Source organism: Anthonomus grandis, chromosome 14, assembly GCF_022605725.1.
Source record: "Anthonomus grandis grandis chromosome 14, icAntGran1.3, whole genome shotgun sequence".
NCBI classification, from domain to species: domain Eukaryota; kingdom Metazoa; phylum Arthropoda; class Insecta; order Coleoptera; family Curculionidae; genus Anthonomus; species Anthonomus grandis.
Window position 1 is genome coordinate 16,110,807 of NC_065559.1, and position 26,408 is coordinate 16,137,214.

General features: G+C 30.4%; 2 protein-coding genes across 2 annotated transcripts in view; one reads left to right on the forward strand and one right to left on the reverse strand.

The window, feature by feature from the left end:
* LOC126744357 (cytokine-like nuclear factor N-PAC) overlaps window positions 1–26,408 on the reverse strand; it is a 127,327-nt gene that overhangs the window by 52,271 nt on the left and 48,648 nt on the right. The window lies entirely within an intron of this gene.
* Window positions 7,921–24,279, forward strand: LOC126744356 (uncharacterized). Its single transcript, XM_050451730.1, has 10 exons — window positions 7,921–8,248; window positions 15,444–15,821; window positions 17,525–17,757; window positions 17,820–18,412; window positions 18,468–18,707; window positions 19,271–19,430; window positions 19,631–19,863; window positions 21,174–21,318; window positions 21,429–21,569; window positions 22,780–24,279. The coding sequence occupies exons 2-10, from the start codon at window positions 15,503–15,505 to the stop codon at window positions 23,425–23,427; spliced, it is 2,712 nt and encodes a 903-aa protein (XP_050307687.1). The 5' UTR covers window positions 7,921–8,248; window positions 15,444–15,502; the 3' UTR covers window positions 23,428–24,279.

Genomic DNA, 26,408 nt, shown 5'->3' on the forward strand with positions numbered 1-26,408 from the left:
TTGATAATGAGTAAAAAAAATTTCAATAACGCAAACTAACTTTCTTAATATGCAACTTTTACTATATGAGTATAGGCAATTTTTGGTATATCAACCAACTTCTTTTGACGAGTTCTACACCCTGTATTTTTATATAGGTATACTTATAAATAAAATGTGAGGAAAAAGAAACAAAAATCTTAATTTTTTTCCCATATTATGGTAGTACTTAGTACAAGTACTTAGTTTTACAGCGCTGGACAGGGTATTCCAAAATAAGTAGTTTTGGTAGTATCTCAGCTCGTATTACGTTATTAATGCTAGGAGGCGGTGCTAACCATAGCGCGCTATTTTTTGTGAAACCTTTAATGCCTTAAACAGGTTTGAGTTTGCGTTTTTCATTTCCTAGACACACGATGAAAGAGAAAAATCTCAACATATACAACATATACCTATCGTTTCTGCTGTAGCACTTAAAGTATCTATTATTATAATGTTTCCTTTTTTTATGATTACCTATATCTTGGTATCTATGGTTTACACATACTGGTTGCTGCCAGAATTAAAAAAACTATTATTTTATCATAGAATTACATCTGTTTGTTTACTTATTTTTAAATACACACCATATATTTAAAAATAATAAAAACAAATAGGTATTTTTTTAAATTATATTATTTTATACAATAACGCACACTTTAAAAGTAAAAAACAATTTAAAATTTGAATTGGTATTTTTATTTAAGTTGCATTTTATTTTTTAAATGTTGGGTGAGTAATATAAAGTAATACTTTGATAAAAAGAAATTCAAAGAAAACATCGATTAGGATTTTTATGTAATGCATAAAAAAGTAAAAACGATTTTTTTTTCTATTTATTTTGACAACAAGCAGCATTTGACAACAAAAATATAGGTTGTGAAAGGTCAAGCAAAAAAATAATAATTTGGAGTTAAAAAATATAGTGTCCCAATAAAAAAATAACTGAAGGTAATTTCTCAAAAGTGATGAACCAAACAGAATTTTGAAAAGCGCATTTAGCCAACGTATAAAACACTATAGCGCATTGTCCTAAAAACTTTACATAAGGAAGAAAAACAAACTGATTGATTTTTTTAATATCAGCTTGCACAGCCACAAAAATATTCGAAACGTCCCATTGCAAAAACCCCATCTACTGAAAAATGAGTTCCGTCACCCTTGCCTATTTATACACGACTAAACTCGATCGATACTCTACACCCTACCGCCCGCCGTACGCTACCCCTTTCAGTCAAAAGCCATGTTGCCAAATTGTAAGGCAACGAAGTCCGAGAGCAGATGCGAGGGACATTTTCAAATTTGCCGACTGTACATTGATATGGTAAGTAAATTGTCAAATACGACTTGTGTCAGTGCGTATTTAAAGTAAATATAGTTCTTTTAAATGAATCTCAACGAAATGCAATTTTAATTTTTATTGGATAAGGAGATAAATTAAATAAATAATAAAAAAAATAAAAAGAACTCAAGAAAAAATTTGGAATTTGTTTAATGCAAAATATCCGGACAGGCCCATTACAAGAAGTACAATTGAAGTAAAATTGAAGGAAAATATAGAGAAACAGGGACATTTAAAATTCGTATACTGCCAGAAATTATTGAAAATACAAGATTAAATATTTTATTAGAAGTGGAAGATAATCTCCATATATCGTCTTCTCAAATAGCCTCAAATAATGTTGTTAGCCAACACTGCGTGCATTGAAGAAAAGTATTATCCATACAAACTTAGATTACTGCATGAGCTAAACGATTATGAACCTAATGGGAGACTAGAATTTTCTGAAAATTTGATATAAATGTGTAACTTAAATCCATTGTTCCACCGGCAGATACTATTTAGCGATGAAGCCATGTTTTGTTTAAATGGTGCGGTAAATAAGCAAAATTTTGGATATTGGAGCACGAATAAGCCCCATTGGGCGAGAAAATAATAATAATAATAATCTTTATTTAGCATAAATAGCTACATACAAAAACAACAAATTTCCCAAAAAAATTATAAAAATAAAAATAAATATAATATTAATAATAATGTTCATAAACCTAATTCAAAAACATATTTAGTCAGCAAGAGTACGTATATAAGTAAGCAATAAAAATCAAATGCTGGGTATCCCAATCCCGACACTTGCAACGCCCCGGTTTTACCAGGAACAGCAGCATCCCGGTTAATCCAAAGGATACCGCATTATTCCGGTCCGTCTAAACATTGCCATGTCGGCGACCTAAGCACCCTGCCATCAAAACTGGTTCAGAAGTTATTAAAAATTATCACATACATAACCCTTACTAACTTTACAATAATAATATTAATTAATTAATTATTAATATACCCTTATAAATTAATCAATATACGGTTATTGTGTAAAAAATATAATATACATGTGCACTTGAGGTTACTATTAACATATGGATCTAAACAAAACAATTGATGTAATCAAACTTTGCAGTGCTCGCAAATAACCATAAAATGTTACGCCAATAGGTGAATCTCGGTCATGAGGTTAATTACCTATGGGCTGGTGAACTAGATCGAATACAGGGTGTCCTGGTTTTTTTGAAGAGACCATGTCAAATCCCGGTTAATCCATGAATACTTTTTCAGTATCCCGGTTGTTTCATGGATAGCAAACACAGCTCTTCTGCCACCCACAACACCTCATCATTGTTCTCACTTCACTACAATATTTATCTGCACATCTATTTACTATAATAATTGAAGCCACATACTAAAATTAAACTTAAAATAAGTCTTAAACTAAAATAGTGATCCTAAACAACATACTATTAAAAAAAAAACAAAATGAAAATAAAAAAAAACAATTAGGCAAAGGTAACAAAAATCCTAGGACAATAGATTTTATGTGCCCCAACAAGCCTTTTAAAATTATTTACAGAATCACAGTCTCTTATGCTTGTTGGTAATCTATTAAAATCTTGTAAGCCTCTCTGTAGGACAGAATTTAACATCCGGTTAGAGTTACACCTATCGAACAGTATGAAATTGTTAGTTTCGAGTTTGATAATGATGAACATCTCTAAAAAACTTCACCTTCTTACAAATATATGATGGTAACATATTATGTTTAATTTTATACAAAAAAACATAGATGCTAAACATAATTTTTTGCTTAACAGACAACATATTCAGGACGTTATGCATCATTACGATTGCTGTATATCTATTGCATTTCAAAATAGTTCTCATATGCTCTGTTCTGTACAAGCTGCAACTGTTCAATTTTAAAGTTTGGTAAATTGTATAAAATTGTTGAGCAAAATTCAAGATGCGGAGCTGCAATGCTATTATACAGTAATAGTTTTGTAGCCATTAATAATGGTTTTCCTACTCTTGCAATGAAACCAATTTTTTTGGAATATTTTCTAGTTATGTAATGAGCGTATGCATAAAAATTTAAGTTACAATCAAAAAATACTCCCAAGTATTTAATTTGACTCTCATATTCTATCTTTTCATTACTTACCACAATGTTAATATCTTTCACATTGATGTGCATTAATTTGCACTTTTTCCCAAATAAACAAAATTTCGATTTTGATGTATTTAAACAAAGACTATTACTGCAAAGCCATTTAAATAAATTAGATAAATCATTATTAAGAATTATTTGCATTTTATTTAGATCCCTCCCGATTAAATAAATCATAGTGCCATCAGCAAAAAGATCTATTTTACAACCACTTATAACATTGACGATATCATTAATATATAACAGAAATAACAGGGGACCTAAAACAGTTCCCTGAGGTACTCCATATTCGTTTATTAGTGATTCTGACACATTCTTTTTAAACTTGACTTTTTGCGACCTGTTTTGTAAGTAAGATTTAAACCACATTAAAACTTTATGTTTAATACCCATCTTTTCCAATTTTTTTAACAGATTAGCTCGATTTACAGTCTCGAATGCTCTCTTAAAATCGAGAAACACAGCCAGAACAAAGTTGCCCTTATCCAGTTCCTTCAAGAAGGTATCGCATATTTTAATTACAGCAGATTCACATGAGTGAAGTTCACGAAAACCTGATTGATTTATCACGAAAATATCGTTAGAATCACAGTATTCTTGTAGTTGTTTTTTCACAGCAATTTCTAACACTTTCTCATAAACATTTTACCACGGTATTTATTGGTCTAAACTTATTGTGGGAAATAGCATTTAGTACTTTTGGTACAGGGATTATTGTTGACACTTTCCAAGCCTCTGGAAATACTCTGCTTGAGAGTGATGTATTTACTATATTTAAAAGTCGATTTCCAGCCACACTACATACGTCACACAAAACCTTTTTTGAAATTACATTTTCTCCGCCTCCGACATTCATGAAATCAGACTTATTTTTAATTCAGTTAGGGATATTTCTTTAAAATTTGAGAACTCCGGATATTGAATATTAGGGGGATTGACCAATGTGTCATAAAAGAGAGAATAGTTTGGAATACTATTGATAATATCAAAAATACTATTTATAAAATATTTATTCAACTTTGTTGCAATTTGTAATTCATTTGAAATCATTTGGTCATCAAATTTAATTTCGTTTGGTAATAAAATATTTTTTCCAGGAAGTAACTTTACGTAACCAGGAGGTTTTTCCACATTTCACGCGGTTTTTTTATTTTCATCAATAACTTCTCTAAAATATTTATCTTTTTCATATTTAATTTGATTAACAATTAAGTTTCGTACTCTTTTGTATTCCCTCCATACTCCATCATCTTTTTCTACAACAGCCATTATAAATACAAATACAAATATATTAATATTATCTTTATTATTTAAGTATCCCTGGCAATTAAAATATATAACACTTGAACCTAAGATTTCAGAATCTAATTGCTATTTAATAAATTTACCCTTTTGTATATTTTCCATTCTTTTAAGAATTTCACAATTAGTTCTATCCCAAACCACATGATTAATATTAAGAGACAAGCCATATTTTTTATTCGACAACATACAATTTGAACATTTAACGAGAGTACTATTACATTCTTTACTGTAATGATTTTCACTACATTTTGGAGAAACTTTGCTTTGTGTGCAGTCTTTACTAACATGACCATATTGACAACACTTGTAACACATAATAATGCCATATTCATCGAACACAGGACAGCGATTCCATCCTATATTTATTCTTTCTCTTTCTATAATCAAACGGTATGTATTTTCATCCACCTCAAATATTAAATGAAATCTATTTCTAACGATATTTGTTCGCCGTATTACCCTCATATTAAAATTTTTTGAACTATTATTTAAATTATTTTACTTAATTACCTTTGTTATTATATCACTGTCACTATTCACATTTTCATTTACACCTACCACTTTAATACGTCTTTGTAACATTTTGGGTCTATCAACACTATAGCTTTCACCAAGTTTACTTTGAATTTCCGATTGGATGTTGGAAATTTCTTTTTCCGTGCCACAGTTTAAGATTAATCCACCTTTCTTTGTCGCTCTCCCCAGTGTTACTCCGATTCCGATGTCTGTTGGATTTACTTTTATTTTTAAATCTGCCTTTATTTTTTTAATATTCTTTGTTAATCGACGAGTGCGAGCGTTTTTCTCAGCGCTTCCTCATTTATTTTTATTAAATTGTTGAGTAAATTTACCCAAAAGTTACCCACAACGCGAATAAATTCTTGGTATGGTGGTGTTCCGCTTGGTGGATCATCTATTTTACCCACGTCGCATTCTGTTCGTTGCGCTTTACCCAGAACACGTTTTTAATAAAACAATGAATAAAAAAAAACTTTTACTTAAAGGTTTATTATTAAAGCTACCTATCACATAATTACATAGGTATCTGTATGATAGTGAAAAGGAAAAATAAATCAAACATAACTAAAAAATTATCTGTTTTTACAAGGAATGAACTTCAATTATCAGAAATTAATGAAGCACCTGAAAAATTAATTGCCCAAAGTTACGATGGTGCATCCATCAGTCATGAGCGGTAAACTGGGAGGAGTACAAACAAAAATTAAAGAAATATACCCAAATGCACACTTTATTTACTGCTATGCCCATCAACTTAATTTTATCCTGCAAAAAGCAGCGAGTCAACATAAACCGATAAAAATATTTTTTGCAAATTTACACGCTTTTTCGTCCTTTTCGGCCGATCTCCAAAACGTACGATGATTCTGGATAGAGTAGTTTCGATAACCTGTTTATACCCTTTTTCCTATATTTTTATTTAAAATATTTACTCTAATAAAAAGGCAAAGTTAATTTTCGGAAAACGATTTAAGCATTTAAAGTTATTTTTACCCGCTTAATAGGATAAATATCTCGGTAAATATTATTGAGTTTTATCTAAGTCTGTATTTTTTAATCTAAAATATAAATGCTAAAAGATCTTTCAAATACTTTAAAAAATCAATAGTTTGATTTGTTTTTTTTTCTATTAGAGTAAACTATAAGTTTTCAAACCAAAATGACCCCCCTGAAGATTGACCCACGAGCCGCCACTGGTTGTTTCCATAACTATGGCTTACACATTTCTGGTAATTAAATGGCCCCGATCTACCCCTACAGCGATCTCCATTGTCACCTACATTAACTGGTGGAAATTTGCTCTCTGACTGGTTAGGCATTCTATTATCTATTAGCACAAAGCAAGGTAAATCTAAATCAGTTGCACACTCCATATGAATTGATTCATTTCATTCAATGAATACAATCATAAAAACAACAATTGGTCATAATATTATTATGAAAATGTTTATTATGAAATACGTTAATTATTTTCCTAGTTTTTGTACTATTTTATTAGTATTCTGTAGTTAAAGTTGATTCGTAGGGTTTCTTTAGGTTTAGGGTTCTACTTACGTTTGGTTTATTATTTTTATCTATAGTGTTTAGTTTTGAGATAATTCATCCTATTGGAGAGCCCCATTTTGGCCCCAATTTAGGTTATATTATTGTAAATCCCTGTAGTTCTAATTTTCTAGAATTTGTATACTTGCTTGGTTTGACTGTCAGTATTCTCCTAAAATTATTGGTCTCTTTCGGCAAAAACAATGAAGATAATTCTAAATATTTCGAAACTGTTCCATCGGGTTTTAAAAAGGCCAATCTTCGTGACAATTCATTCAGTTTCAATTGTTTAGTCAGTTTTTACCTTGGAAACAATTAAACGACAGTCAAGGCGAGTTAGGTTAGTGTTTTTGACAATAAAAGTGTGTTCCCGAATTTTGTTACAATATTTTTAATTTCCATTTCATCGTTTTGAATAGTTTTTGTTTTGAAATTTGATTCGGTTTACAGATGAAATTGGACTCCATATTCTTGTCCCTGTTGGATATTGAAATCGGTTCCGTTTTCTTGTTTTTTTTTCTTATTAGATACAGCTACAGGATTGGCTTCTAAGGATTGTTTTATTATGTTTAAATGTTCTTCGGTCGTAATTTGATTTACTATATCAGTGTCAAAGCACGAGTCTAAGAGTCCATTTTTCTGTTGAGTTTCAAACATAGCTCTAATAAGGCGTTGGTTTTATAATTGTGTGGAAACTGCGGTTTTTGGTACTTAGAAAGATTCTAAGACCCTTTGCCCAATATTAACTAATATTGTGTCCAGGCTACAAGACTATTACGGACATCCTGATTTGCTCTCTCAACAGAGGCCTGACTCTGGGAACGTCGAGGCTTACCGTGAACTAGTTTAATAGACACCTGTCACATACTGATACGGGTAAAGCCTATAATAATAGCTAATGGTATTTGGTAGTTCTAACTATATTTCGTAGGAGTGGCAACATCGCTACGCGACCTTCCGACTAGACGATCCCCTCTCGAAATCGATCCGAAGTTGGACTCGCCCGACCCGATCGTCATCGTCGGCGTGAACCTTTTGCTTTTCTGGGCCGCTGTCTATTATACGGTATACGAAAACCGAAAACAGCTGTAGTGCAGCCCGTAACTACGTGTCGCGGAGTGGTGATGTACGTTCGCTTCGCCGTTGTTCGGTAATAGGTAGCCATTTGTTGGCTTTTCGGTATTCTTTATAGATTTTCAGGAAAACCCTGTATCTTACGTCGTCCGTGATACTGTTTGGTCCTTTATGTGACATTTTACTCACAAGTCATCAATAGGCCGATAAATAAATAACACATTGGACTCTAGGAAGTAGCAGTATTTTGTTTCAATTACTTAATTGCTGGGAGCAAGAGCAATCAGCTTTAGGTTAGTGTCTTTTAAGATGGCTTTGTTTAGTTGCCATGCCGGTAACATAATGAATAAATTAAGAACTGACCAAATTATTGTTTATCTAGTTTACTCTGTTCTAAAATGCACGTCAAGGTAATAAATAAAAGGTTATATGGATACTTTCACAATAATTAACTACTATACCTTACCGTACAAATAGCTAGCAATTCATGCCCACTCAAAAATGAATGAGAAATGTTCTGTTAAAATTTGAAATGTCATGTTAGTAACTGAACTATCATTTAAAAAGTAAGTTACATAGGTAGTATAGTAATATTACTGCCAAACTCTTTAATATTACAAATAAGTGGCTATGGTGCAAAATAAAATACACCTATACTGTACTATTTTTCAGTTACTATATACAATATATTTCAATCTAGCAATTGTTTAGATATCCAGTCAACCCAACTTTAAATATCTACGATTTAGTACAAAAACTCTTAGTAAAAATTCATAAAAAACATTTTTTTTTAATGGCAACTAATTTTTGGCATAAATCTAATATGAAATAATCTCAGATCAGTTATCTAATACCTAATTAAGAGTTTTAAGAAATTTTGGTATATTAACTGCCCTAAAGTTTTAAAAGAATGGGCATCATTGAAAATAAATGGAAAAAAATAATTAATTGAAATGTTACACTGAATGTGAAATCGCATTTAATGTTCTTTTTTAAAATAAATGTAAAAAAAAATAAAATCTATAAAAATTAACAAGCCTAATTAATAAACGATCATCAATCAATCCCAAACTTATGGATCAAAAAGAAATACCTAGTACTAGTAGGTAATTTTTATCTATTATTTGGTGGTAGTGTCCTTACATAATTCATAATACAAAAACGTGAGAAAAAAGAATGAACATTTATGTTTAGTTAGATTTTATTAGAATTTATCTCACTAGGTCCAATATAAATCACAAATACCGCAAAATAAAAATAAAATCGGAGTAAAATACTTCGCGCTTCGGGTTGATAGAGGCTAAATTGGATCAGATGGTGAACGCACTGTTGCCGAGTATTGCTGTTATTTTTAGCCCATTTTATTTCTGAATATAAATAATACATTTTTAGTTGGAATGTATCTATAAAATATTATTTGTTTCGGTATTTGGAATATAGCTTATTGTCTCAATATTTATAGTTTTGAATTTTAAAAGTATTTTTTTCCAAAGATACCTCTTGATGTTTCAAAACCTAGAATTTGAGTTATCTACTTACAATGTGAGTCTGTAACTTGGAATAAATTCAGTAGTTCATATACTTTTTTTTCATTGAGCGCAGATTTACGAGAAATAGTTGTTCTTCTAACGTGGCCGTTCTCCCGAAACTGATGTTCAATTTTGCTTACAGTACCTTGCGATATCGGTGTTAAATCAGGATACATGTTTCTGAATAAGTCCAACTTCAATTTGGGTTGTTGTGTATCCATATCTAATCATCATTAAGATTTCAATCTTGTGCTTTTCAGCTAAATAGGACATTGCGTTTAAATTAAAAAAAAAAAAAAAACGTACTTAAATCTGATTATTTGACTTATAATGATCAATTAAAAAGTGAAAGAGTTTACATTCGAGAAGAGTCTTTTGACAATGTTAACATTTACTATACGTTTATATATATTATATATTATTATAGGTATATATTATTATAGTTTTACTGTTTCAACGAATATAAAATACCACATTTTTTCCAAATTTATGAAATTTCTTACAATAAAAAAAAAAATTACAAAAAAGCAACACTCTTAAAATTATGTGGGTTTAAAACCTATTCACAATAATGTACAATTTTACAGTATTATTCAGTAAACGATTTTCAAGTACTTTTAGGATAATATTAAATCGTAAATGGACCACATTTTAAACATTTGTTAAAAGACTTTTTGTATAAAACAGATTTTATAATTTATATTAAATTAAAAAATAAACTTGAAATTTTGCAGCTACGTATAATTTGATACGCTCTTTAAAAATACACCATAATAAATTAGGGTTGCTATTTTACCAACTCACACTGTATAAAACATTTCACAAAAACAATTTGGATTAAAAATGGCATATATACATATATAAATAGAAATAATAAAATTTTATCAATTAGGTTAGCTACTTGTTTGTTAAAATAGTGGCGGTAGTGTCGGATAATTGGTGAACATCTTAAAAACTGAAAGTACACCTAGTATGGTGTTTGACCTAGCAACTAGGCCAATGGCTAGGCCCTCTAACCAATAGTTGTCCATTGCCTTTTTTTCTTAATTTTTAAACTTGACACTGCTGTAGTAAGGCATGAGAATATAGCGGATACATTTCAAGTCTTTCCATGTGTCAAAGTCGTCTACCAAAATTCCTTTTTAAACATTTCTCATGAAAGCAAGAAATAAAAATACACACGATCGAAAAATGCAATAATTATAATCATAAATATTAAAACAGCTGACGTAACCTTTACAATCAGTTTGTAAATTTGGCTTGCATGAAGCAAGCAAAAATTTAACTGACTTTCATTGACCTTGCACTGAATGAATACAAATAATGTATTGCATTCAAAAATTAATTAAAATAAAATCCTACTTGAGATTAAATTTATAATAATATATTAACTACAAAGTTGTTGGTTTCAATTCAACTTTCCTTTTACAATTACATGGAATATGCTAAATCCGACTTATAGACACCTCTAAGACGGATTACAAAATCAAAATGGATAGAGCACTTATATATTATATATAAAATATATATAGGATTATATAAAATATATAATTATTATTCATATCATGTTTTGCAATATATTTATGAAATGTGAAGCGTCGTAATACTTGAACTCTTTTCTGAGATAGTTCACCCTTCAGATATTTTAGACACCCGAGATAAGCATTTTGCAACTGAACATTGGATGAAAACAGAAACAATAACAAAGCATACATAACTGAAAATATCGATAATGTCGAACGACATTTCCATAATTGACATTGTCAAAAATCCCATTAGCCAAAAAAAATAGGCTAATGTATGTAGATTGAATGATATAATTAGAGAAATTTAACTTTTAAATTAGAATTTTAATTAGGAATAATAGAATGACATAATTAGAGAAAAGTTTAGCGAGCGCTAAAAAAAAATTTCTTTCTATCTTTTTTCTTGTTCATCGAGTTACACAATTCCGCTGCTGTATTCTGCCTTTCAAAGTCCAACAACATCACCCTATACGCTACTATAAAGGGTGCCTCCGATTAAGTCGGCACTATTGGTATCTTTCTTGATATTTGAGATAGAGGGTCGGTTAAATTAGCAAACTAGTAGAATGGTTTATGTTCAAAATGTGTAAAATGTACTTTTGTTAAATGGAATATCCTAAATGTTTCCATTGAAATCAAAAGATAATAATTTTCTCAATAAAACAGTTTATTGCACTAATAGCCCAAACCTAAAAGCAACAAATTTATAGCGTTATTAATAATTTAACTTAAATTTGGCACCAAGGAGGTTAACACAACAAATCTTCCTAATTTGCTAATTTACTAAACGCTATATCATAAATAATAACAAAGATACCAATAGTTCCAATTTAATACAAGTAGAACATTATTGTAATCAGCGTGTATTTATTAAATAATTTCGAAACGTTCAATATTTTTAGCTTATTGTCCATGTTGCTTTTACTAACTCGATACTTCATCAACAACTCTCTCTGACTAGTAAAGATCCTTAAATCTGCTTAAAATTTAAATATGCCTCATATGCCAAAATTTACTCAATAAGAGATATTTACAGCAGGTCTAATTTTCAAATTTAACATTTATTAGATACAGAGATCGCTGTGCAATCCGTTCGTTCATTCCTGACATACATAAGTATACCTACTACTTTTTAAATGATGTTATTAGATAGCGTTGATGTAATTAGATAGCGAGGTAGGGTATAATAATGTTTGTACCAGGTACAAAATAATAGTAGTTTTATAATTGCTATATGCAAAGTATGAAGTAGAATTAGCAGTTCAAATAACTGTAGTAGCGCATATAGAATTAACATTTTATATTTTATTTGCAATAGAGGACGGATTACTTTATTGACTTTGAATTACTTTGTTGTTTTATAAATACATAAAAATACATTAATCACCTACTTATTATTTAATAAGATTTATCACGGTACTCACCTGCAATTACCCGACAAAATAAAACATATTTCGATAAAAATTTAATTCAAGCCGAGGCGTCCTTTTATTTTTGAAATAAGGCAATAACTTTCATTGTAAATAATAACCTAGATTAAAGTGCATTCATATGGATTCGACTAGCTGGCGCTCTTAGTCAACAGGCTCGCTTTCGCAATAAATACAATTTGCAAATGAATTTCTAAAAAGTGGTATAACACGAAACATTTAAGATGACTTTTGCATGAAATAGTCAATTGTAGGGATCTGTTTTGAAAGAACTTTTATAATTTAATAACGTATGTTTTTGCCAAATTTAATAATTAGAATCAAATTTCTAAAGAAAATTACTGCAAATAGGTTGGTTTATTCTAAAAATCCAGAATATTTTAATTAAACTAATCGTCTTATTTCTTAAATCTCTCGTCGAATTTAAATGACATCTAGTTATAACATTACTAAAACGGTATTTAGAAAATCACGAAGATCGCTCTATTTGAAACTCTGTACGAATATATAGTTCGAACGAAAAAAATCATTGATTTTAACAAAATGTTATTGCAATTTAATAAGCCTTGACTTTAAATGGTAAATTAAAAAAGGGTGACGTTTGGAAAATCTAAAAATACATTATAATAGAAAAATTAAAGATGTCTAAGACATAACTAACGCCCTGTATAAATATTGCTAAATTCACCACCAAATTCGTAATTTGCATGTCAAAACACATAAAGTTACGAGAATACCCTGTATTCTCGTAAACCTGCAACATGTTAAGCTCAATCGCCATATTTTGGTGTGTGGTATCTCCAGTTCAGAGATTGCCCCTTCTTAATGAATCACTCTGTATATTAACACATACATATAATAATGTCAATTTAACTTACTTGTGCAAAAATTATTAACATTTTTATACCTAAAATCACTTTTCAAAAATTTGTAATGGCAACACCACAAGCAAAAGCTCAGGGAAGCACGATGCCATTTCGCGCTTCAAATGGATGTCAAATGTCATTTGTCAAATGGATTTATGTTTACATTCGACATTTGTGAAGTTTTGTGATTTGTCTTTAGTTTTTGATTGAAAAAGGAAGGATTCCATGTGCCGCTCCATGGAAAAAGGGCAATTCAAGCCGATCTTTGCACAAGTAAATACCGATACTGTCATAACATTATATCAAAGAAGAACCGTTCGTAAACGTAGAATAGGGAATCAGAAATAAACCTAAATAAAAGCTTGAATGTGAAGATTGACCTGTGATAACAAGAATCATTATATTTTTATACATTTTTTTTTTAATACTTATCTATTAATAGGCTATAAGAGTAAAAAACTCGAGTTTTGTTCATGGTTTTATTAATAGGACTGGTTTTATGTTATTTTGTTGTCTTGGCAAAAAAATGGCATATTGAAATGTTCAAGATTTGTATCTTAAAACCTGAATTATTATTAAATATATAATAATTATAAAATATTTATTAGATAGGTTGGTTTACCTTATTTGAAAAGGTTACCTTTACTCTAATGAAGTAAATTAAATAAAAAGCATAAATAGTTCATAAATGGTAATATTGTTTATATTTAAAGCATAATCTATTATTAATAAATATTTAGAATGTAAATATTTTTTGACGACGACACTTAATTAAAGATTCCTTGTGTTAAGATCAACAATGCGATCGAGCGGCAATGACATCTCATTTCCCTTTTCTTTAATATACGATATGTATATTGATTTAACTTTGCATATTGACTTCTTTAAAGAGCATCTTATCATATTTTATTCAAGGGAAACAATAGTAGTGTTTTGTGCCTGTCAAAGTAACTGACAAAATGTTATGAAATTATAATATTATATTTAATAATAATAATATTATATTTCTACACAAGCATTTGGCATCATTGCATCAGAAATGTCACAAGGGAAACAAACGGCCCATGGTTCCATGGCAATGCTAATTCTAGCCTTTCAATGTCTTTTTATTTGATGAACTGTTTTAAGCCAAAAACAGTTCATCAAATAAAAAGAACTTAAGAATACAAATTTGCACAAAACTAAACAAGGATTTAAATAATAAAACTTATTTCAGAAAAATACAGTGGCGTACTGCTTTTTTTATTAAAAAATATTTATGATAAACCCCTTATGATTTCCACTGGTAAAAATTAATTTTTTTCTTATACGTCAAAAAATGCCCCCTGATACATATAATATATCTGCACATTTAAAACAAAAAAAAAATATCTAAATTAGTAGTAGTTAAAATTTAAAAAAAAATACTTTTTTTTATGTTTTACATTTGACTTTTATACTTTTTACGCACGTAAAATATTTAGTATTTTGAATTTTGTTCGATAATTGAAAATATTTTATATGTTGCTCGATTATTCCCTTTTTTTATTCGAGTACGAATTGTCACCTACATCTTTCACCAAAATTCTCATTGATAAAAAAGGATATATCAAATTTATTTATATAATCTATGTTATTTATTTATTTATGTAAAATCCTTTTACACATTTGTTGCATAAATAAATCAAATGCTCTATTAGGACAACAATGCCTTATCATCGGACTATTACATTTTGGCGCTCATCTGCATTTAATACCATTATGATATACAACTCATGTACCATGTATAACAATACATCACCTATTGAATCAAAAATACTTATTGAAAAATCCTAAACTTAAGTTTAAGCAATATTTATAGAACCTGTGACTCTTGTAGAATATTTATTTCCTTTGTTAATTTTTTGTTTGTTTTTTTTGTTAGTATTTAGTTAAAGTCAAGACAGACAAGTGAGGTTTAGAATAGCTGCCCTTTAGCTAGACTGTGCCTTATTTTTCCAAATTATTAATTTTGTACAAAACAGTGTAAACTTATGGAATATACAACATTTATTATTCTAAATAACTATTTTATGCTGTTCAAACGTAAATTAATAAGATGTTGGCAAAGTTACTAAATAACATCAAAATAAAAGGATAAGTAATATTTTTCTTTCAGGTCTACGAAAGTATTAAATCAAAATCCCCCGCGGAAACAAAGACGATGACGAGTCGAAGATGGAAAGTATCAGCCGGCTGACGTTTGCCGGACTGCCGTCGCTCATCAAGGAGTGCCAACGGCCCTACCAATTGCCATGGCTGATCGCTATTGCCATTTTGACGTTAATCACAACAGCGTCATCGCACACCCGTCACGGTGCCGTTCTGAACGCACCCACCAACTGTATCTACGTCAAATCTTCGTATTTGCGATGCGAGGACCGGGTGGGAGAAGGTTTGACGCTGCCAGGGGACGTGACCCATTTGGAATTAAAAAACGTCAGTCAGGCCAGGATAGATGTAAAATTCGTGAGGTATCTACAGTGGACACAAAGTTGTAAGTATCTAAAATAGATACAAATTTGTCTGACAGTGAATGGGAACGCTTTTGAAATTGACTTCTTGACGCTTAGGAAACTTGGTTTTAAACAATTTTTATATCAATTTTTTTTATCGCACTTTCAGTTTAACTGGATATTGCCTATTTTTTAATTTAAACGATACCCCGTATAGTTTAACACTTTCCTATGGAAATGATATTCTAATAGTTATTTATGTAATAAGTGTGTAAAATGATCCATTTTTTATAAATGGGAACATTCGCCTACGGCTCATGCGACAATTCCCATAAATAAAAAAAGGGTATATTACACACGTGTAACATACAAAATTTTTTCTACTACCGAAGAAAGCATTAAAAAAAATCAAAAATATTAAATTACTTTACGCATTTATAAATTAAATGTCAAGTAAACGGCAAATCACGCTCTAGTGCGTAAAAAACGTTTTTAGGCACTATTGCGTAAAAATGGAAACTTTACACACTCTGGGTTTGTAAAGTGAGTACTTTACGCACGGTAGTAGAAAAAAAAATTTAAACTTTTTTTTTTCGAATGGTACTGTCAAAAGTGATATTAGAGTACTATCTGGAAACACTTCAAAAATACATGTTTAATACTCCGGTACATAAAAAACAAAACACGATCAAAAATATTCTTTTGTTTGTTACTTAATGCAAATCTAATATTTTGATTTATATATTAATAAAATATTAGTTGTTGAAGTTATGGTCAAAAACTGACATGTCGAATAACATTTTTTTAAATTATTATTATAAATATTATTACTATCGAAAACATTACATTTGAAATTAGAAAATTGAGGTTATTTCCCACTAAACCGGAAACAATTCAAAACATCAAAAAATACAAGCTTACCCAACATACCTACACCGTGTGACACAGAAACAAAGGAACACTTAATAACTTTTTTACTTTTCAAGATAAACAAATTAAATTTGGTATGTCGATAGAGTAGTTATAGGGGGAACTTTTGACATATTCTATTGTTTTCCATCAATCTGTTAAACGGGAAGCGACACTAACTTTCTTATTTTAAATGGGACACTTGGTATATTATTACGTATTTCGATAGAAAATAATATTCTGAAAACAATGTTTTGAATGAACTCTATTTGCTACATTTTGGTTTTTTACTCATACAAAAAAAATTTAAATTTTAAAATAGGGTGCCATGAATGCGTTGTCAGTTTTATAAAATTTGTGGGTTATTTATCAAACGATTTAAAAAATCATGATATCAAATTATTGGAAAAAAGCATATTTCCGCATTTCAAAAGTGGTTGTTTAAAATGCCCAATTTTTTCTATGAGTATTAAACAAAAAGCAGCAAATGGAGTATCATTGTTTTCAGAATATTATTTTGTATCGAAATAAATGTCCCATTTAAAATAAGAAAGTTAGTGTCACTTCCTGTTAAACCGGAAGTGATGGAAAACCATAAAAAACAAAAGATGCTCTTATAACTATTCTATCGATATACCAAATTTCATTTATTTATCTTGAAAATTAAAAAAGTTATTAAGTGTTTCCTTTTTTCTGTGTCACCCGGTATATCAAATTTCATTTGTACACGTAGGTCATGTAATTTACTGTCACGCAGTATTTTTATGTTTTTTTTTTTAACTTTAATTAATTATTGTTTTTTAATTAGTCTTTAGTTTTTGTATTTTTTTTTCAGCCTTAAAAGACATAAAGCAATGCCTGATCAATCCAGAAAACCTAAAAACTGTAGATTTAAGCCAAAACAGCGTAAACGAATTACAAAACTATCAGTTCAACAATTTCCAAAACCTTCTACACTTAAATCTCTCCTACAACCAAATCGGTGATATACCCAGATACGTCTTCAAAGATCAAAAGCTTAAAACGTTAAGTCTTAGTCATAATCAGTTACAGGCATTACCATTTCAGGTATTGTAAATAAATAAGATTGCAGACTAATAACTAAAATCTATGAAACATTTGTATTTTAGGTCTTTGCTACGGAACACATGACTGAACTAGATTTAAGTTACAACGCCTTAGCGACTTTCCTAGACCACTTTTTCAAATTTAATAAATTAATCGAAATCCTTTTATTAAATAACAACCGCATCAATAAGCTAACTTCCAACGCTCTTGCCGACCTTACAGAACTGAAAAAGCTAGATTTAAGCCACAATTTATTGCAACATGTTGCAAAAGGTTTGTTCGATTCTCTAAATAAACTTGAATACTTAAACTTGGCGGAGAACCCACTTAGTAATTTAGCTAGTGGAACATTCAGAGGCTTAAGACATCTTAAAGAGCTAAACTTAAGCGGAAACAAGTTCACTCAGCTTACGTTCGGATTGATGCATTTCAGTCCTAATTTATTGTCGCTAAAGCTAGATGATACAGAAATAGAAGAAATTCATAATTCGGAATTACTGGGAGTGCCGTCCCTGCAAAATCTGTCTATGAAAAATAATAAAAGACTGAAAGAAATTGAGAATTTTGTTCTTGCTGATACTCCACTGTTAAAAATGTTGGATATCAGTGGAAATTCATTAATATTTTTGCCAAAAAGTATTGTTAATCTGACAAGGTAAACTGTCTATAATTTTCTTTTATATAGTTAAATAAAATTATTATTATTTTAGCCTGACCTACTTAAATATCTCAAACAATCCTTGGGCATGTGATTGTCGCATGTTCTGGTTCGCGGACTGGGCAGAGTCTAAACGAAATGTCACAATGTCGGAACTAACCTGCGGACCAGATGCTTATCCAAATGACATGTTGCCAACTCTGCATCATCTAAACTGCACAAAACCTCAAATTATTTATAAATCGCCAACAAGATTGTATAGGCTTAAGGCAGATGCTCTTTTGGAATGTAGGTAGGTAAAAATATTGAAGATATATGAATTTTTTGGCTCCACGGAACTAATTTATTACGTAAGAAAGAAATTGTTTGTCCATTCTGTTAAATGGCAAATGTGCTAAAAAATAGAACTAAAAAGTTAGAAATAAAATATTTTTCTATAAGGTAATATCAAGGGAGTCGAATATATTTCCTTTTTGTTTAAATATAGATAATAAATAAGCTAAAGAAGAAAGCTGCTTTTAATGGATATCCTATCTTTAGCAAGATACAAAGTTTTCATTTTAAAGCATGAAAATGCTCGTCCGCATATTGTAAGCAATGAATGAAAGAAGATTAGAGAAACATAATATTTTTTAACTTGTTTAATTACCTGAATGTATGTACCATATAACTTTTCTACAAATATACAACTACAAAATGTTCTAACATTATATACTTTAACTATAAGTATATGCATATTTTTTGATAACTACTAAGGTTTATTAGGTACGCATGTAAAGTATATAGCTGCATTTATCTAACATTTGTTGAAAAATTCTCACAAACTTAATAAAAACATTCAATTTTGGCTTCCAGATATTCTGCATACCCACCTCCCTCCATTACATGGATCACTCCAAAAAGGGAAGTGTTTCATTGGAACCCTGATACAGGAATTCCAGATGTATTTAAAAAACACCCTCATGCGCATGACACATTGATGACTCCTTTGCGGATTATTCCTCCAAGAATACAGGTAAGCCTCTTTTTTATTGTTGAGAAAGAATCACTGGATAGGCATAAAAAGTATTTTTTTTTAATTGTATAACTCAACCATATAATACTTGGCGCCTTACACATGTAAACACGTGAAAGCTATAAACCTCAAGAAAATATATTCTTCATTAATAAAATTTTTAATAAATATAATCGTTCTCAATTTCTCTTTCTTAAAAGGTCTTGGACAATGGAACTCTTTGGATCCGCAACGTTACCCGGAGCGATTGCGGCCGCTACTACTGCTACGCAAATAACCCCGTGGCAAATCATACGGAGGATGTGTTGTTACATATCGATCCAACTGACTGGAATCAGATTAGGATTTTTAGCCTTATTGTGGGAATTGAGAGTGCTGGCGGGTTTCTTGGATTAACGCTTATCGTCCAGTTTCTACGATACATACTTAAACGGTAAGTCATATTCTTAAACTCTTGAATACCACATGCTAAAAGCATAAAAAATAATTAAAGTTAAGGATTGATGTTGGAGATCATTTATTCGTGTGCCGATAATCAATTCTGAGAATCTTGTGAATAACCAATGAAAACATTCCTGTATCTTACTACGAAATTTTAAATTTTTAATATAAATAAACGCATTTTTAAATAAAAGCTAATATTTCTTGTCTGGTGTTAAATAACAACTATTTTCTCTTATGGTACAGACCGTCCTTTTTTCTGCTTTTTGCTATATATACCTATGATTTATAGGATAAATATACGAACCAGATGCTATAGTTTCTTTCACTAATATTCTATTCGGTTTGTCAAAATATTTAATGATAAAAGAAACTATAGACTTTGTCTAGCTAAGGAAAGGTACAGCACGTGTTGTTCGGCTCGGTTGCGCAGTAAATTTGTTTACGCCGCTGCCAAAGCAACGGTATCGATCGCCCCGATTTGCATATAAACAGTGCCGTTGCGTTAATTCTTATATTTGTGTTCTGTGCCTTTAAATTAAATTAAAAAAAAGCGCGCTACTGTCGCTAATCGCGCGTTTTTAGGAGACAAAACTTGGCGCAGCTTTGAAACAGATGGTGTACCTTTCCTTAGCTAGACAAACTCTACAATATACGCTGTCGAGGATGGTAATTATATGTGGTTGAGTCATTAAACATGATCTTGCATTGCATACATACATACATACATACGAAAAGCAGTACCCTAAAAATTCGTTTTTTCGGTAATTCTCTAGAAGTATATTAATATCAGAGATTTACCGACAATCCGTTTAATCCAGACAGTCATTGCAATATACGAAATAAAATTACACTTCTTGTATGTAATATTAAGCAAACATTACAACATTTTCCGGGTTTACGGTTACTTCCAGTTCGCTTTAAAGGGTAGATAAAAAAATACTTTTCCTGTCATCTCAATAAGGCATTAGTTTTTCTTTTCGTTGGTTCCCAGATACACTCTATATTTTCTGAGTATCCATAGATATGTACATCTCCATACTGACGTTGCATTCTGATGTTTTTTACAATCAATTAAAGAATATGATCACACATCAGCATTAAATTTAGAAGAAATGCAATAGTTGCCACTCTGGCTAGACAGCATATTTGAAGATTTTTTTTAAAAACAGTGTTTAACACATATCAGAATATATGCAACAATTGATTTAACTCGAATAGTTTGAATTCCAGAATTAAATATAAATTATATCGAATATTTGTTTTATTATCATGGCGATTCTTATAGGCATTTTATTTCAGATTCGGCATTCTAAACAACTTCTGCAGCTTCTGTAAAAGAGACCGAGTTTCTCCGAGAGCTCGACAGATTTACACTATGCTGGATAATATTGAGCAGTATAAATCTCAGCAATTAGAGAGGTTGCGTGAAAATTATACTCAACAGGTAATGAATCAACAAATGGTATATTTCTGTAATTTTTTCCGTGTAAAAGATTGTAATTTATGCTCCATAAAAATATGTACTACTTCGTTGTTTTTACTTTATTATTACAGGTCAATAGAATCAAAGAGAACTGCGCACAGCAAATGGAATGGATCCAAAATAGTTATCAGTCACAGACTAAACATCTTAAAGATTTTAGGGACATCGGGACGCAACATTTAACTACGTTAAGAGGACAATATTGTGATCAGGTAAGAGATGATGAACCTTCCTAAATTTTGTTTGTTATATCTTAGATAAAATATTATTAACAAAGATAAAATAGAGCATTAATTGTAGGTATAGCAGATAAGGGGGCTTCGTATCGAGTTTTTGCAATTGTCATGCATTGATTAATAAAACAAAAAGAATTATATTACTTAGGAGAAACTGGGGATAGTTTTAAATATTTAGTGCAATAATATAATATTAGCGAAATTATAGTGACTTAGAAAAAAAAATTGGCAGAAACCATTTCCATCAAAATAACATTCTAATAGTTATGTATGTAACTAGTGTGTAAAATAATCCTTTTTTATGAATGAAAAATTTTAAAAAAAGTGACAATTATCAGGAATAAAAGAAGAGGATTTTTCACACATATAACATACAAAACATATCTATCAAATAAAAAATTAAAAAAAACTAAATTGCTTGGCAAAAACGTCAAGGTTAAAGGAGTTAAAGTCAAGGTGTGAACTAATATAGCAAAATGTCAAAACATTTTTAACACCCCAATAACACTATTTAATATGTCTACAGCACAATCTGTTGTTAATTCTATTGTTAATAGCACAATCTTATGGATTTGTCTTTGTCTCAGATACCATTCCTATTTAAAAGATCTAATATCTGTGACAGTCCAAGACCACTTCAAAGTCGTGTAATTTTATTATTTTCGAAGGAAGTTACTAAAAATATGTGTTGATCTAGCGTCCAATCAGAAGCCAAAATTCAGAAATCAGCATTTATCGGTTGCAAAAAAATTAAAATAGCTCTTAACCTATAAAATTCTAATTTTTGGAATTTAATGAAAAAATTTGTGGATCTCAGGATGACTATATGAATACGATATAAGGGTTTAAACCTTTATAACGGTCGATTTGGTTGCTGGAAACTGTTCGAACTATGGTTTCACACACATATTAAAAACAGCTATCGACTTTTGAAAATTTAATATGTAAGTAATGTTTAAAACACATAAGTTACAATTGTAAAGGGATATAAGACTTTTAAAGTGTTATAATTTAGGACATGACAAATGGCTATGTTCAACACAGTTTCTGTAGGATATTGCGAATTTTTCTTTCTTCCTTTTCGTACTGTTATTCGAAAAGTGTATTTATTAAACTCAAGAAAAATATATTTTATTAGTTCATTATTCGCTGTTGGCATATTATAATCCGCAATTTATGGTTTCAGGTTCGCAAAGTTCGAGACTACTCGACCACGCAACTCAACTGGGTACGCGAAAACTACGTCTTCCAGCGCAATAAAATCCGCAAATTTAGCGCGCACAAGGTGCTACAGCTGCGCGAAAGTTATAAATACCAACAGCAAACGCTCAACAAAGTTCTGGAAAATCTACCAAGTCTCTATTTCGAAAATTGTCGAGCTGGAACCTGCGGGCACGCAGAAAGTCTCGTCTTCGATCCAAGTGATATGGAAAGCGTCGATTTCTACATAAAAGCAAAAATACAGGAATTACAAAAGAAAGAAGGATCCGATTTGAATCAAAGCAAATTATCGCTTTACTACACACCAACTGAGCGTTCGATCGGCTCCAAAGGTTTATCTCCAGTAGAAGATGTGTTAGCAGGGGTTCATATAAACTACATAGAAAGGCCAAATATGATACTAGAGGGGCCTTCTACATCTAAAGCAGCATATATCAACCCGGAGAGTCCACGGATTGAAATAATTAGTGATTTAGTGACGGACGACGGGAAGGGTGATTTGTTATCAGTAGTGTCTAATAATAGCTTACAAGAATTGCAACCAGGAACAAGTGGCGATACGGATTTTAACGATTGTGATAGTGGAAGAATACATCACGAGACTTCCTTGTAAAATTTTTGTATGGGATAACACAAAAAAAACTTTTAAGAAAACTAATAAAAAAAGATAATGATTTAGTAGCACTTTGTTCGCTTACGAAAATTAATCTTTTGCTACTTCCAAAATAAATTACGAAGAGGTCAATTATCCTCTCAATTCTTTAATAACAAGTTATCCTATCTAGCTTTGCACCAAATCATAGAGGATGATATTACTCTTGAATAACCTTTTCAAAATCAGTAAATCTCTAGAAAATAATCTCAAGAATAATGCATATTACCTAATTAAACAGCAAATATTTAAATAAAAAAATTCTCGACTGGATTTAAACGAAGAAATGTAATTTAATCTGCGAGATTAATACAGATCAGATGATAGAGATCTATTAGATACATAACAGATTTCTTGTAAAAAGACTGATACAATATAAAAAGTGAGTTTTCAGTTAGCAACATAAAGTTTAGTATAGTTAATAGTGTTGGTAGTTAGATTTTTAGTAAGTAATAATAATTTTTAATTCAATTGTACTTTCTTTCATCCGAAGGATCAGTGTCGCGAAGATGAAAAAATAATCATTGAGACTTTTTTAAATCCTTAGATTACATTGCCACGCATCTTCTAATTTCTTTTAATGATGCATTTAAAAATACCTTTAGGGTGTAGAAAAATAACATATTGTAGCATCTTAAGTGTAACATTTCTTAATTTTTGGTATGGGTACAAGACAAAATATTGTTAAAAAAATATATTTTTCTGAGAAAAGCCCTTATCTATTGTTAATCTATTATGTGGAGGTGATTGTTCTCTGTATTTTGGGTAGCGATTTCATGCTGCTTATAAATGCAAATATAAATGTAGTGATTATATCTGGAATTTTATTTATCTAATTTCTACACACTCAGGTAAGTCGATACCATTCACAAGAAACTTCTAGGTAAAAGAAACTTCTATTATACTGGAATTTACCAATGGTTAGTTGGCATTAAGTGTTCAGTACGAATCCGTTTTTGCCGAAGAGCAAAACAATAGAAATATTTGTATCTAACTTAAGTGTGATGATGGTAACAATGAAATGTTGTTACCACTTAAACAATGAGTGTTTTGATTAAGTTGTTTTTAAATATTTTTATTCTAAAATTCTTAATAAGTTTCAAAGAAACACTTTTAGAAGTTAGTGATCAGAAAAAAATTGGATAACATTTGTTTGGCAAAGTTCGAAAAACAACTGAATTTAACAGGCGTTCATGCCAATGTTGAATGAGAATATATCTTAAAAGACGCACTTTTCCATAAATCGACCACGAAGTTTTCTTATACAATTAAAAGGAACAGTCAGATAAAATATCTATATATCCATATGCAGAAAAATTAAAATTACCTACTAACAATAGCCATACCAAATAAACTTCCATGCATAATCATCATCAATCATAACATATACAACGTCGCCGAAATTTTACATAAACAAAATAATTTTCTGCATGTAGTGTCTGTCTTAAGCTTAAAAAAACAAAACATTTACAAATAACAAAATGCAAATTAATAAATTAAACTTGGCAAACACAGGCCAGTATGTCATTGATTACTGATAGAATCGAGCGGCAGGAATTAAAATTTATAATTCAATTTCGTCACGCCTAACGTGCATCGAAGTTTATTTAGTATATAACACAGATATAACGAGACAAACAGATGGGCAATCTTACAACGGGATAGCAGGCCTTGCGATGTCGCGCTTAGATCGGCCGCCAAATTAAATTCCATATATTTTAAATTTCGTTCTCTCGGATGAGGAAAGAATTCTAGTACACCGTTGTCAGATTGTACGCAATATAATATGTTAACTATTAGGATATACAGGGGAATCGATCATTACACATAGAGGGGTCAAATTTCTCAAAATATTATGCGAAAGTTCAGACATTTCAAAAATATTTTCATGATGCAGGCTTTAAATACATTAGTTTACAACTGTACCGGGTATCCAACTAAGAGAGGTCGCCGGCCATATCTCAGTAACTAGTCATCCCACAGCAGAGGGAAAAAATATTTCCTATAAAAGCGACAAAGAGAAATCGTTGGAAATTATTCACAAGTTCGTACGATGATCGCTAGGGGGCGTAATACAACATTGAAATAGAAAAAATTGGTTTTATTGAAAATATTCAAAGTGAATCCTAGAGAAGAATGATGCCATTTTAAAGCATGATAAATTTTAAACATTTTTTTATTTCAAACTTTTTTTTAATCTGTTAAATAATAGGTGGGGGAAGGGTTGAATATTAATATCTAAAATTTTTGATAACTTTTGATTGGCATAACCAATTTTAACGAACTTACTTTTATTTTAAAGGATAATTATTAGGCTTTTATGTGGTATAATTACTTAGCCGTTTTAGTTATTTTATTGAGCGCTAGAGGACGGTTTATTTTAATTTGTACTTTTTCAGCGATTTTCTGGCAAATATTAAATACAACGATGTAATTTTTTTCATTTAGGCTAAAAGAGCATAAAAAAACATATAAACTGATGCAAACCGAAACTCGATATCTTATTTTATTTCGAAATTATAAATTAAAATGTTTTTGAACAATGAAATCTGTCGCCGCGCTGGCATTATTGCGTCACATAGTCAATAGTAAGCTTTGGAAACAAATGAATTTGATAAATATTTTCGGGGCCATGATAAAACGTTTATGATCGATGTCAAATGTAGCGTCGAAGACAGTTTTTGAAATCATTTAAGTTTTTAAAAATGCCAAACGTAATTCTAAACGACAGCTTTTGATATGCTAGCAGTGTATTTTGAGTTAATGCAAAATGCACGCATTGCAGCCCGTATATATGCCCAAAGATATCCTGACACAAGACACTATAATCATAGAGTCTTTACCGGTTTAACTACCAGGCTAAGAAATACTGAAATTATTCACGGCAATATTCATCGAAGACGAAGGCGAGGGCGCATAGAGGCAAACGTTATAAATATTTT